General features: G+C 48.1%; 2 protein-coding genes across 3 annotated transcripts in view; one reads left to right on the top strand and one right to left on the bottom strand.

Annotated features, from left to right (window-relative positions):
* The window catches only part of TG (thyroglobulin), a 241,089-nt gene that overhangs the window by 144,928 nt on the left and 82,867 nt on the right, over positions 1–13,294 (top strand). The gene's annotated exons all lie outside the window — the stretch shown is intronic.
* Positions 6,300–13,294, bottom strand: part of SLA (Src like adaptor) — a 33,219-nt gene continuing 26,224 nt past the window's right edge. For both annotated transcript variants that reach the window (XM_045895846.2, XM_045895845.2), the window contains 3 exons: positions 12,516–12,647; positions 7,485–7,617; positions 6,300–6,894 (listed from right to left, as the gene is read on the bottom strand). In XM_045895846.2, the coding sequence (XP_045751802.1) occupies positions 6,681–6,894; positions 7,485–7,617; positions 12,516–12,647 (479 nt within the window). In that variant the 3' untranslated portion in view covers positions 6,300–6,680. The remainder of the gene's footprint in view (positions 6,895–7,484; positions 7,618–12,515; positions 12,648–13,294) is intronic.

The raw sequence follows: 13,294 nt of genomic DNA, 5'->3' as shown, positions 1-13,294 counted from the left end.
ACGGAAAAATAGAGCACCATCAAGACCAATGCCATGGACCCGCTAATGATTCTAAGGTCATATAACCACAGTCAGGCATTGTCCGGCCTTCCTGGGATCCGAACCTTTGACTGTCAGGAGAAGGATAGGAGTGACATTGTTTGGGCAGATATGATGCTGGATCAACATTGTCACCATTCCCAACAGAAAGCAGTACTACCTGCCACCTTGCCTATCTCTTTCAGCCATAGGAGCCTTCCAACGTTCCTTGAAGCGTCCATGCTCTGTTTCGCTTCCTACAGGAAGTTCCCTCTACATGGACACATTTATCCTATCGTCCTCTTTGCCTGCTCTATCTGTCCTTCAGGGAATCCTTCCAGATTTTTTAGCCCAGGACCAGACCCTCTTTATACGGCTTCCGCTGCCTCTGCTTCTCTGCACATCATTTATCATGACTTCCCACCAGTAAAGAATTATTCCCGCTTCCCAGTCTCTCCCGCACAAGACTGTGAGCCCCAGGAAAGCGGGGGCAGCTGTGCCTTGTTCTCACACAGGGCCTGAAGCCCCCAACACAGCTGTCCTAGAGTAGATGCTCCATAGTCAATATCCGGGCAGTGAATGAGCAGAAGAATGGGGGACTATGCCCAGGGCCCTCCAGGCTGGTCCACTTCCCTCCCCACAACCACTGTCTTGTGTTTCGTGTCCTTTGATCCAGATTTTCCTCAATATCTCCCTCTCTAGTGGGCCCATCTTCATTGCACGAGGTCTGAACCCAAGCATCTTTCAATTCCTGGTATTGAAAACAGAACTTCCTGACTTTGAATGCTCCTGAGAGGGTTTCCCCAGAGGCCTCTCAGAAACCAGAGACTCGGTGGGACCTGGAAGACACCAAAAATGACTTCCAGTCGGCCCAGAAGGCAGAATTCTCTTTTTGAAAATTCTGGAGACTTGAGGTGTTTGGGGAATTTCAGAAACTAATCTGTTTTAGCAAATGGTAGTGCATTTAAAAATGAACTCTCCATCTGTTTTAGTCATTTAGAAGCAGCTTTTACAACTGCTCCCAGCAGTCTTTGGGACGCATGTGAAATTATTTGGTATTTGGAATCGAGAGAACGAAAATACTTCAATACATTAGCGGTTCTTAAACGTGTTCTTTACCAACAGATGTTTGGGGGAATGGATGTGAGTTGGTGATATATTCTTGGATAAGATGTTGTCTTTCGGCAAATCTAGAGGCCAGGGCTGTTGAGACACCAGGCACGACAGGCTCCTGTGATAATTAATAACTGTATTTAGATTATTTGGGGCCACAAGGCACTTCCGATATATGATCTCATAGACTGCTCACACTGATTGGCACAGGATCTTCATATTATTTGCAATCTGGAGATAGGAAGTCTGAGGCTCAGAGAGGTCTAGTGACTTGCTAAGGAACACATAGCACAGAAGGAGCCGCATTAGGGACTAGAGCCTAAAGCCATATCCCGTGTTTCCCCCACCCTATGAAGTTGTTTCTCCAGAGAAGCCTGGGACCCTCCCAGGGCCTTAAGATCCCAGCCTTGGGCAAAACCCTTCACTCTTGGAATCTTCATGGATAAAAGCAGTATGATCAATTCTGTCTCCCAAGGGCTCAAGAAGTTGCCATCATATTAGGCTTGTAGAGTGCCCCGCGCACTGTAGGAACCCAAGAAGTCCAGGTTCCCCTTGCCTTGCTAAGCGAGGGCAGTTCCAAACCAAAGCAGGTCAGGGGAATTTGCGCCTGCCTCCGGGGCCTGGGTTGAAGAAGGAAGAGGGGGTGACATGTCGCGAGCATGCACTCTGTGGCTCTGATGACCTGGCCAGTTTTGAGAGGAGACAGAGGAGGTCATGTCTGCGGTATGATTCGCAGGCCCCAGAAGAGATTTCCATTGCCCTCCTACACCATTTCCCTGAGGGAGTGCCAGGCCTCGTGAATTGGCCTCAAGCTACATATTCCTGTCTCCTTTCCTGCTCCATTCCTGCAGGAACCCTGCACTCCAGGCTCACTAGTATCAACATTCCTAGAAAATGCCATGCCTTCTTCCACATCTTTCCATTGCCATGCTGTGGTCGGCACGTCCACTTCTCCATCTGGAAAGTCACTCCCTTCTTCAGGGCTCAGCTGAAATGGTGCCCTCTAAGCCTCTCTCCATCTCTTAAAACAGAACAATTCTCACGTTGGTGAAGAGACTTCTCTTTGGCAATTTTTTAGGAATCTTGCCTTGTCTTACACACTGGGTATTTTTCTAGCGCGTCTTACTCCAATTCTGTTATGACTGAAAGCTTGACAGGGCCCGTGAGCTTTTCGTCTTAGAATTTCCTTAATGCTTCGCACAGCCCTGGGTGGAATAGGGCACCAAAGCCCGTGCTGAGTTCCATAACACTAGGGGAGGGGCCTGAGCACTGTTTTCTCCTGTTTTTGCACAAACCTCATAGTTCGAGCACTTTCTTCTCCGTTTCTCTTAATCAAAATTGACTGAACTGTTCATGGATTCCAATACTCTCATCTATATAAAATCCACTGGATTTTCTGACATTATTTCATTATCTGTAAATTTTGGCAGGTTGATTTCTATACCCTTTGGACAAAAATGCTCAGCTGCTCTAGCAAAGATCCAGCACTTAAGGAGCTTAAATAATAAATATGTTTCTTTCTCTCTCTCTCTTTTTCTTTCTTTATCATAATATTTCCCAAAGTGTCTCATGATCTCTGGGGGTATGGGTTCTTTCTAGGTGTTTCTCTGCCATCTGAGGGCCTTGTTCCCATCTGCAGGGTGGAGTCTGGGCAGCTTGGACAGCAGGAAGGGGATAGAGGGAGAGGGGCCAGCCCTGCTGACTGAGGGAGGCAAGGGTACCCTCCCCCGCAGAGGTCCTCTCCTTATATGCAGCCCTGCAGCTCATCGGCCTTTCTTTTCCTTTGACATGGTCATTCTTGCTCCTGCTTTTCTTCATCATATCAATCTTACTATTTAAACAATGTCTTGCTTTCTGAGTCTTCTTTATGACTATAAAGCTCTTATTTCATCCATGTTTACCTTTGTCATCTTTTGCTTTCTCCTCGCTTCTTTGACAATCAGTTGTTCTGTGAGCTTCTTGAGTTGAAATCTGAGCTCATTACTTGTCATTCTTTGTTTTCTGGTCAATGGGTTTCAAGCAATAAATGTCCCTCTTACTGTTGTATCAGCTCCACCCTGGACATTTGGAGAAGTAGCAACACGTCCTGTATTTGTATGTCTTTGATTATTTCTTGTATTATGTTCTTCTTAACCACAGGAGATGCATCCCTTTTTTCTAAGCTTTTAGATGCATAGGATTTTAACCCATCCTTTTGCAAATTGATTTCTAATTTTATTTCATTATTATCATGGAGCCTGAGTTGGAGAAGGCTGACTCTGAAATTTATTAGACCTAATGAATTCTTCACTGGTTGGCAGAAAAGTTGTACAGTGTTATCAAGATCCTCTATCTGCCTATCTACTTATCTTTGCTTGATCTCTCCATTTCTGAGAGTTGTGTGTTTAAATCACCAAATAAAATGATCCATTTATCTATTTGTCCCTGTAGTGGCTGCTTAATATATTTTGAAACTGTATTGTTAGATTAACACAGGTTTGCTCACTCCTATCTTCTTAATGCCTCATCTTTTGTAACATCTCTCTTGGCCCTTAAACTATGTTTTTTAATTTAATTTTATTTTATTATGTTATGTTAGTCACCATACAATTTATTTTTGCCTTCAATTTCATTTTGCCTCAAAATTCAACACTTGCCCTTTGTTCATTTTTGCGTGAAAAATTTTCCAACCCTTTATTTTGAAATCCTGCATTCTTTTGTCTTAGAGCTTACAAGTTATCACTACGTGTCAAGTAGATAATACAACACCAGAATTTTAAAAATCTATTCTCTTCGCAGCAACCGGTATGTTCTTTAAAACACGTGGATGAAATGATAACCTTCCCCTAATTAGATCCTTCCAAGGCTCTGCCTTTCTCCTAGAATTCACCTTAAGCTTCTGACGCTTCCATCCAGAACCCTGCAGGACCTGCCTCCCTCCTGGCAGCCCTCCCTCCGCCCCTCACTCTAGCTCACTCAGCCCAGCCACTCTAGCACTTCTTCCAGTTTCTTCCACAGGCAGCCTTGCTCCTGTCCACAGGAATCACCTCAATTAACTCTACTGCCTTCGGTTTTCCTTTAGATATTTGCCTGGCTGTTTGCTGTTCATCTTTCAGGCCTCAGCTCATATGGGAGCTCAAACGCATCTACTGGCAGGGAGGCCTTTCCTAAGCAGGCATCTAGGTAAATGAGTCCTCACCCCGTCACGCTCAGGTCCAGCAGCCCAGGTTACTTTCTGCACTACCTTCCCTGCCGTGACAAAGTTTCTTGTTTATTTATGATCTCAAGCTCCGTGATATCAGAGACCTCATCTGGTTTTCACTGCTATAGCCCTAGTGTCTGGAGCCACGTCTGGCATTTAGTAGGTGTCCAGAAAAATATGTGTAGAAATAAATTCTTGGAAAAACAGAAAGCCGGGGTATCACAAGTGATCCGCAGAAGTTACCTAGGTGAGGCAGAATGCTCATAGCAATTGCTAAGAAGTTGTTCTCTCCCCTGACCCCCCGTGTCCACCTTCAAGTTTGATAAGACACCCTCCAAATTCACAAAATCCAGTTTTCTTAAGGCTGCACTTCAAGAAAAAGCTGAGCTGCTAACCAGTGCGGTTCTTCTTGGTGTTCCTTGCTCTCACCTCTCTCCAGGGGCAAGTTTGTCTGAAAATTCAAGACCCAAAGATGCTTCCGAATGAGCCACCCACCCACCTCGCCCAGAAAGGTCTCCCCACATGCCAAGGGTTAAATATTTATTAGGTATATTTTAATCAGAAATAAATACATGATTTAGCAAAGTGTAATGCTTCCCAGTTAGAAATGCCTCTGAGTGCTCCCCGAAAGTTCCCAGCATACTAGTTACAACGGAAAACAATGCATAAGACACCGTACAAACATCTGGCTTTTGCGAGGTCACCCTCCCTTGTGGTGGAAGTCAGCGTCCACAGTGTTATATTCATTTCCCACACATCGGCTGGCCCCTTGAAATGGCCTTTAGGGGTTCTTGGGGGAAACCGTAAATGTCTTCTTGTATAAACACACAAGAGTCTGATGATACAGAAAATCACGTAAATGCATATACACGTAACACCAGCACAGTGATCTCAGATCTACGGAATGCGTGTGGTGAACAGACAGACATTTCGTATCAGGCAGCGAAGGGTTCCACGGGTACCCCTCCCCGCCGAATCCCTTTGCAACAGGGGAAAATGAGTCATGGGTGCATCTGCAGCCCCCTTCCTAACAAGATCCGGATGGGCGGTCTCAAGATAAATACTTCTCCTTTTCTAGAACTTTGCTGTGCTTTCTCTCTCATCTCTTAAAATTAGTAGGACAGAATTAAAGCCACTCTGCCTCCCCTCTTTCCTGGAGCTCAGCAGTTTTCTTCATGTGGCTGCCAGGCCCTTCTTAGAATAAAATACTGATGATACAGAAAAATCACATAAATGAATTAATCCTTTAGAATTAGAATTAATTCTTTAGCATTTAGTCAATTTGCCGTTTCCAAAAAGGCCAACCATTCTCGCCTACTCAATCCAGCTGCACTTACCCTCTGCGAAGGTGCCCTGAGACATGAGCTCATGGGCCACCATTGCCTGCCCCAGTCCCCCCGGAGCCATGAGCTGATTTTTCCTTCTACAACCCACTCTCACGATATTTGTCTGTAGATTTTTCTCCCTGTCTATACTGTGGGTGCCTCTGCTGATCCTTTTTTCTTTTATTCCCTTTCTTTCTTTCTTTCAACCTGACATGGGACTTAACACAGTTAGCTCTTCAGGCAACCATGAGTAAACAACTGATGCATTTTTGTTGGCAAGAGTCCCAGCCTGTCAGAGAAGCTCTTTCTGTGCCGCAAAGCCACGGCTGGGGAGACCAGGAAAGCTTGCACAGCTCCAAGGCGACCCTCCCATTTTCCCACAAGCAGCCTCCCTCTCTCCCCTTTGCCTCGCCCTCTACAGAGACAGGGAGGCTGTCTGATTCCTGGCACCAGCAGGCCACTGGGATCTCCTGATTCAGGGATGATAAGGAAGATTAACATTTAGTGTCACTGAGTTCCCTTAAAAAGAGAGGAGCTGCATACCAAAGGTCTCTTTCTGGGTTGGTTAGAAAAGCTCGTGGCGGGGGACCCATTTGCAAACCTGGACTGGCCAGACCGCAGCTTGTGGCTCATCTTCTTCCCAGGCTTTTCTCGCTCCAGAGTTATCTCCAATGAGCTCAGAGTGTGACCATCTGGACAGTTCGTTGAACAGTCCTGTGCACTTTCTTGTGAGATAATGTCTTTATCTTTCCCACAAACACAACGAGCACACACACATACATGGGGCTCTTCTGAAATGTTCCCCGATCACATCGTGATTCAACATTTCGTGATGTCTCAGTACTGATCAGACACCAGGGAGGGGTTCCCTTTGTCATGATGTGGACAGAGGAGAGGTGAGTTTGAGTCTTCATGGGCCTTTTCTCGGCTTCTGGAAGATGTGCGGCTCCCTAGGGGCCAGGGAACCATGCCTCCCTGCCAGATCCCAGGTGACAGTCCCAACCTCTGTTATCTTGGGTACACACAATGGTGTCTGTTCTAGGCTAGTCTTCAAAATATGGTGGCGATGAGAAGAAGGAGCTCTTCCTCTTGCTCCCACTGTATATCAAGGACATGCTTTTCTTCTTGCGATCGAAGGAGGTGTTGTCATCGCTGGTCAGGGACAGGTAGGAAGCGATGCTTTCTCGAAGGCCATAGCTGAAAAGGGACTCATCTACACCAAGTGGGTTCCTGGCTCCCTCAGGGTCCTCTTGCAGTCTGTGAGTGCGAAGAATGGGGACAGAGGAAGGGAAAGAAGAGACGGACATAGAGAGAGGGAGAACAAGAAGATGGGAGAAGGAAAAAAAGAAGAAAAAAAAGCCAGGTTAATATTTCTCTAACTTATTGTTCTAATTCTGCTTCTTATATTTGTTGCCATGTGACCTTGGAGAAATCACTTAACCTCTCGGAACCACCATTAACTCGAATGGCTATAACTTCCAACTGCAAATTTGAATGAATATTTCTTTATGACTTTTACAAGGAAGAGTAGATTTTCTTCATCTCCCAGGCAATTCTGATCTCTGATTTTCTTTGAATTTGCCAGTGGAATGTTAGGATCAGTGTTTGGTTAAGATAACTCACTATTCCCAACTACAGATATCCTACGAAATGCAATGGCAGTGAGGCCTGAAGCTGGGTTAGGGTCTCCCAGGGGACAGTGGGATTCTTTGGGTTGCAGTGTCCCGCTCAGCTCTCCACAGCGAGGGCTGTAGCCTGCTGTATTTTCAGCTGTCAGGCTCTCACACAGGTTTGGGGGTGGTCATACATTCATGCAGGACACACACACACACACACACACACCCCACCTGGGCACCCTCTTCCAGTCGAAGTTCTTCTGGCGCAAGGTGACAGGCGAGTCAGGGGCCCTCACGGCCGGGGTGGCCGTGCTCTGAGTGAGGCAGGGTGTGGTCAGCACACAGCAGAGGCCATCAGCCACCTCTAAGGAGGGAAGCAGACAACTGGTCAGTGACCCTGGGATGCCCCAGCCAGCGTGGGGTGCAGGGCCTGAGGGACCATCCAGTACAGCCCCCTGGTTGTTCACATGGGGAAACTGAGGCCAAGATAGGAAAGAGGCATGGCAGGGTGGAGAGTCAGGTATCCAGTTGCTTAAGAAATGTTAATGTGCCCTGAATATGGACTGTGCTTAGCTCAGAGGAGGAGCACATGAAGCAGTAAGATTTGCTCCAGGAATTCTTAATCTCAGGAAACAAACTGAGGGTTGCTGGAGTGGGGGGTGGCATGGGAGGGATGCGGTGACTGGGTGATAGACACTGGGGAGGGTATGTGCTATGGTGAGCGCTGTGAATTGTGCAAGACTGTTGAATCACAGATCTGTACCTCTGAAACAAATAATGCAATATATGTTAAGAAAAAAAGAAGAAGACAACAGGAAGGGAAGAATGAAGGGGGGGAAATAGGAGGGGGAGACGAACCATGAGAGACAATGGACTCTGAAAAACAAACTGAGGGTTCTAGAGGGGAGGGGGGTGGGAGGACGGGTTAGCCTGGTGATGGGTATTAAAGAGGGCACGTTCTGCATGGAACACTGGGTGTTATGCACAAACAATGAATCATGGAACACTACATCAAAAACTAATGATGTACTGTATGGTGATTAACATAACAATAAAAAAGTTAAAAAAAAAAAAACAAGAGATGGAAGTTCCGGGAAGGGCCAATGGGAAGACACCTTCTAGAAACTAGCCTCTAGTTGTGGAAGGTAAAGAGGTGGCTGCTCAGCCAGGAAATGAAGAGAAGGACATCTGAATTAGCATAGGTTAAGGATTAAATGGGAAGTGAGGCCGTAGCAGCTAGGAATGTTGACTGACTTTCTTGAATCTTTTACCATCTTTGTATAATCTCATGTTGTCATGGAGCCTTTAGAAAATGAAATTTAAACCAGAAAGTGTGATTAGAAAATAAAAAGATAAAACTGACTACATAACGGTTAAAACAAACAAACAAACAAAAAAAAACATTGGCTCCAGGATCAACTACACTTGGATTTGGATTTCAACTACGCTCCTGATTGTGAATCCCTTTGACCCTCTCCGAGACTCAGTTTCCTGGACCACACACTGAGAGGACAGGCTAACAAGTGAGAACAGCTGACAGGAGGCCCGGCCTCTAGGGTTTCACTCTCGAGCATGGCTCCATCACGTGTGCCATGTGCAAGGTGGGGTCCAAGTCCGAGGAACAGCGCTTCCTCGTGCACAGGTGGCTCATGCATGTGCAGGAAGACAGGAGAATAGAACACGCCCAGAAAGAAAACAGGAAGGAAGAGGGAGCGAGCAGGAGGGCAGGAATAAAGAAAGGTGGGAGGGAGGGAGGGGGAGGGAGTAAACACAGAACAAAAAAAGAAAAGACACCAGAAAAGAAGGAGGAAGACTTAGACAAAGATAAAGGCAAGCAAGAGAAAGTGGACAAAGGAAAAAATGAAGAAGTATCTCTCTTCTCTAGCCTGGATGCTCATGCACAAAGAGAATGAAAATTAAATAATCCATTGCTTCCCTTTCCCCTAACATCCCTCCCAGGGTCGCTCATCTCCCCAGGATCATCAGGTTCTAGCCTCCACCTCCCATGGCTGTGGGAAAGCTTTGGTTCTGGCTGTGCTCAGACTTTTTTTTTTTTTTTTTAAAGATTTTAAGTATTTATTTGAGAGACAGAGAGTGACAACCAGAGAGCATGAGGCAAGGGAGGGTCAGAGTGAGAAGCAGACCCCCTGCTGAGCAGGGAGCCCAATGCAGGGCTAGATCCTGGAACTCCCGGATCCATGACCTGAGCTGAAGGCAGACACCCAACTGACTGAGCCTCCTAGGCGCCCCTCAAACGTTCTTAGAGACAGAGAAAATCCAGTGTGGCTTTGTTCAGGTTGTAGACCCCAGGGCAGGGGGCACGGAGTGGCTGAGGACATGAGACATTGCTGGCTTGCAGCAGGACAGAGCCCCCTGGCCAGGTTTAAGGGAGCACATTTACTTCTGGCCGTCTCCGCCTCCCAACTTATTTAGGGAGCTCTGGGTGCTCTTGCCAAGGAACAAAAGGAGGTTGTAGCTGAAGAAGCAAACCCAGGCTAGCAGAGTGTGGCAGCCAATAATGCCTTGTTTCTTGGTGTTCCGTCTGACTTTCACCGTGAACTCAAATGTCCACCCACACTGGTCGAAAAATGCGAGATTGGACCCTGAGATTAGGGGGAGCTTAACTGGATGTGCATCTCTCCTGGGCTGGAAATTGAAACGACCTCCCAGGTTAAGAGGTGAGGGAGACGGAGCTGGACGCAGACTGAAGCCACCAATGCCAGGAGACAGCACGGGGCGGAGGGGGTTTGTGAGAGGTTAACCCTGAGGGCGAGCCAGAATCCCCACAAAGAGTAAAAGGACCAACACCTCCAGCACCCCACCTGAGCGCAGTGCTCAGCTAACCCCCACGCTTCATCTCAGCGTGGCCCCCACAGCTCTGAGCGGCAGTATTTTTACGCCCACTTGGAGGAGGATCCCTGGGCTCAGGTCACTTGCTCAAGGTCACAGAGATGTGATCCGAACCTGCCTCATCGACTCGGAACCAGATACTTGTTCCGAAGGCAATCCATTACCTCCAAAATGGGGGAGAGAGAGGTCCTATCTGCCTCTGAGGTCTGGACACACTCCCCTCAGTTTCCCCACTCTGTAGAATTTTCCAGAACGCTTATTCCTCTCACACACCTGGGCTCCCAAACACTCTACATTCAGGGGTCCCCCTTTTCAGCCCTTTGCTTTCCTGGCCATATTTGGGGACTTGTGCCCCACCTCCTCTGTCCTCTCAGTCACCACCATGCATGGGATCTTTAGGGGCCAGACCTTTACACTCATGGTTTTGTGTTTGGTCCTAACAATAGTCTCATAAGAGGCATGGGGACTGAAGTCCCCATTTTAGAGATGAAGAAACTGAGGCTCCAAGATGTTAATGAATTTTCCCAAGGCACCAGGTAATAAATATAAGCCACCTGGAACACTAAGATGTCTGTTCAGAGCCCTTAGCACAAAATTTTTCTGATTTTGTGTCTCTGGGTAGAATCTGGAGGGAGGTAAAACTGGCCACCTTGTTTCCATTTGGGGGGTCCCCAGGGGCACAGGAAGCCCCTGACACAGTGTCCGGGGACATATTTCTGGAAGGCGATGCTCTTGCATTGGGGCAAGCCGCTTGGGTGCTCTTGGCCTGGACGCCTCGTGGGTCTCCCAGTCTGTACAATCTTTGCTGGAACAGCATCCTTTTCATGTTTGCTTTTGTCTATGCAAAACTTATGGTCTCCCCACCCCTCTGATGATTGTTATTAAAAGCCAAATACCACAACCAACCTTTACTCATAATCAGTAAAAGTCGACTATCTCCAGGACTCCCTTCCTCTTTCATTTTTAGCTAAGCTGCTAGGTTTCCAGGCATCAAAGAAGTAACATTTGGTATCACTTATTTTGCATTTGCCCCATTCCGTAATTACACTACATTAGGGTACACGTTACATGAACAAGCCAGTCATTGCCACCACCTGCCAGGGGGCTGTTCGCATCCACCTTGCATGAACGGGGTGCTGCAGCTGAGAGATGGAGGTCTCTTCCCAATGTCTCCCAGAGCCTGGCTCTGAGCTTGGGCCTGTGTCTCCCAAGAGACCATTCCACCTCTATGCCCTGCCCTTCTTCTCACTGGGCAGGTGTGATAACCCAAGCCCTGTGGGCTCCTTTCACCTTGAAACGGCCTTCAAAACCCCACACCCTGTAGAATGCTAGCAAAGATACCCAGGGGTGTGAGGTCTGGAACCGGAAGTGGGAAGACACATACAACATGAGAGCAACTTCTTCCTCCCTCTAACAGGCAGGGGAAGGGAGGAGGAAGGAGGAGTCGTGGTCTTGGGGACAGCGGCCAATGTGAGCAGGAGCCCACCTTTACGTGTCAGGCCCTCCCCTCAGCGCTTTCCCTCCACCATCCCGAGGATTCCTCACAACACCCCAAGGCACAAAGGCGAACAACAAGCCCGGGGTTGCCCAGAAGATCTGGGATGTGAACGCAGAGGTTCCAGAGCCAACTTTTTACTATTTCCGCCTTATCCCATGGGTAAAATGTCACCTCCTGACCTGGCATTCAGGCCTGCACAGTCTAACTCTGATCTCCTCTTTTGACTCTACTCTTCCCTGTCACCTCCATCAAAACCCTCTCTGCTGCTGCCGTCTTGGAGGGCACTCCCCATCCTGGCGGTGTGGAACCTGGGACCTCCCTCCTGGGCCTGGAGAAGCATCTCCAGGAACAAAGTGCAGCCCCGGTCTTTAGAGCTTGCCAGAAAAGCCAGACTAGGACACAGTTCACTCGGTCATGAGGCAGAGGGACCCCATTCGAGGGAAAGGCCGGCACTTATGGGAGCTGAGAAGACAGGCAGTTGATCCTGACTCCTAGCACATATCAAGAAGGTGGCTTCCTGTTGCCTTGAAGGCTGAGGAGGATTTTGCCAGGCAGGAAGGGACACGAGTGGCATTTCCAAACAAAACCTCAGGGGTCCACGAGGAAATGCCAATAGTTTGCCATTGCAAATATTGAGGTATTCTATTTCTTTCCATCTGCATGTGGAAAGAGGGTGAGGGTGAGGTCGAGATTAGCTGCATTTTACCTACTTGCGCAGCCTTCGCAGGCAGCCTGTTTTAACTTGAAACCTACAGTCTGCATTAACAAGAAAAGAGCAGATTAAGGGAGCAGGGTGAGAGCCAAGTCAGTCACCTGGCATGAATCAGGGACCCGTGCCTGTCCTAGACACAGGCACCACGGGGCAGTTAACCAAGAGGGGCTTCATTGATCTGTCCCCATGGGGTGCTTCTTACCGGAATAGTGATTCACCAGGTCCTCCAGGCACTGGAAGGTGAGCCTCGGGGAGATGTAATACCAGTTGTTCGGCAGGCGAAAGATGCGGTAATGCTTCACCTGCCTGTGTCTCACCGAGAGAGAATAAAAACCTGTGGGAAACGGGGGCCGGGTCAGAGGCGTCCCACGTGGTCCCCGCCGAGGGCGGCGATGGAGAGAATCCCTCAGCCTTGGGATGCAAGGAGAATACCCAAACGCAGATGTGCACTCCTGCGTTTGGAGGAGCAGCTGCTAGCACCCCGTCTTCAGGGACTGCACTCACTCTGCAGACACCCCAGGAGCGCGCTCCTTTAGCGGCCCCACCACATTAGCCACACAGATTTTTAGGTGCACCTGCTTAGTCTTTGCTCTGTGAGCCTACCATTCCAGGTGCTTCCACATCCTCTTCTGGAAAGCCACCACATCATACCACTTTCTGGTCCCTGCTCCCTCTTGGTTATGCCTTATGCTTGGTTTTCTCAGAAATTTGGAAAAAGGAGCAGCTAAGACTTTTTCTGGGTATCCCTAAGAAACATGTCCAACATGCCATTTCTCCTTAAGCACCATGAAGGTAGTGATGCAGTAGGGGTTAGGAAGGGCAGAAGTTGGGGCAAGTACCTTCCCCTCTCCTAGCCTCGATTTTCCCAAGTGGAAAGTGGGAGACTTGGACCTAGGTGCCTTCTGCTCTGTCCTTTGGGTCCCAGGAGTGCAAACACTCACGAGACAGTGAGTGAAGGGCATGAGCATTTACTGAGTCTCT

This window comes from Mirounga angustirostris, unplaced genomic scaffold, assembly GCF_029215605.1.
Source record: "Mirounga angustirostris isolate CCGP_5_RB_7025 unplaced genomic scaffold, mMirAng1.0.hap1 SCAF_4, whole genome shotgun sequence".
Lineage (NCBI taxonomy): Eukaryota > Metazoa > Chordata > Mammalia > Carnivora > Phocidae > Mirounga > Mirounga angustirostris.
The sequence above is the reverse complement of the archived record's forward strand: the minus strand, read 5'-3'. Positions and strand labels throughout refer to the sequence as shown.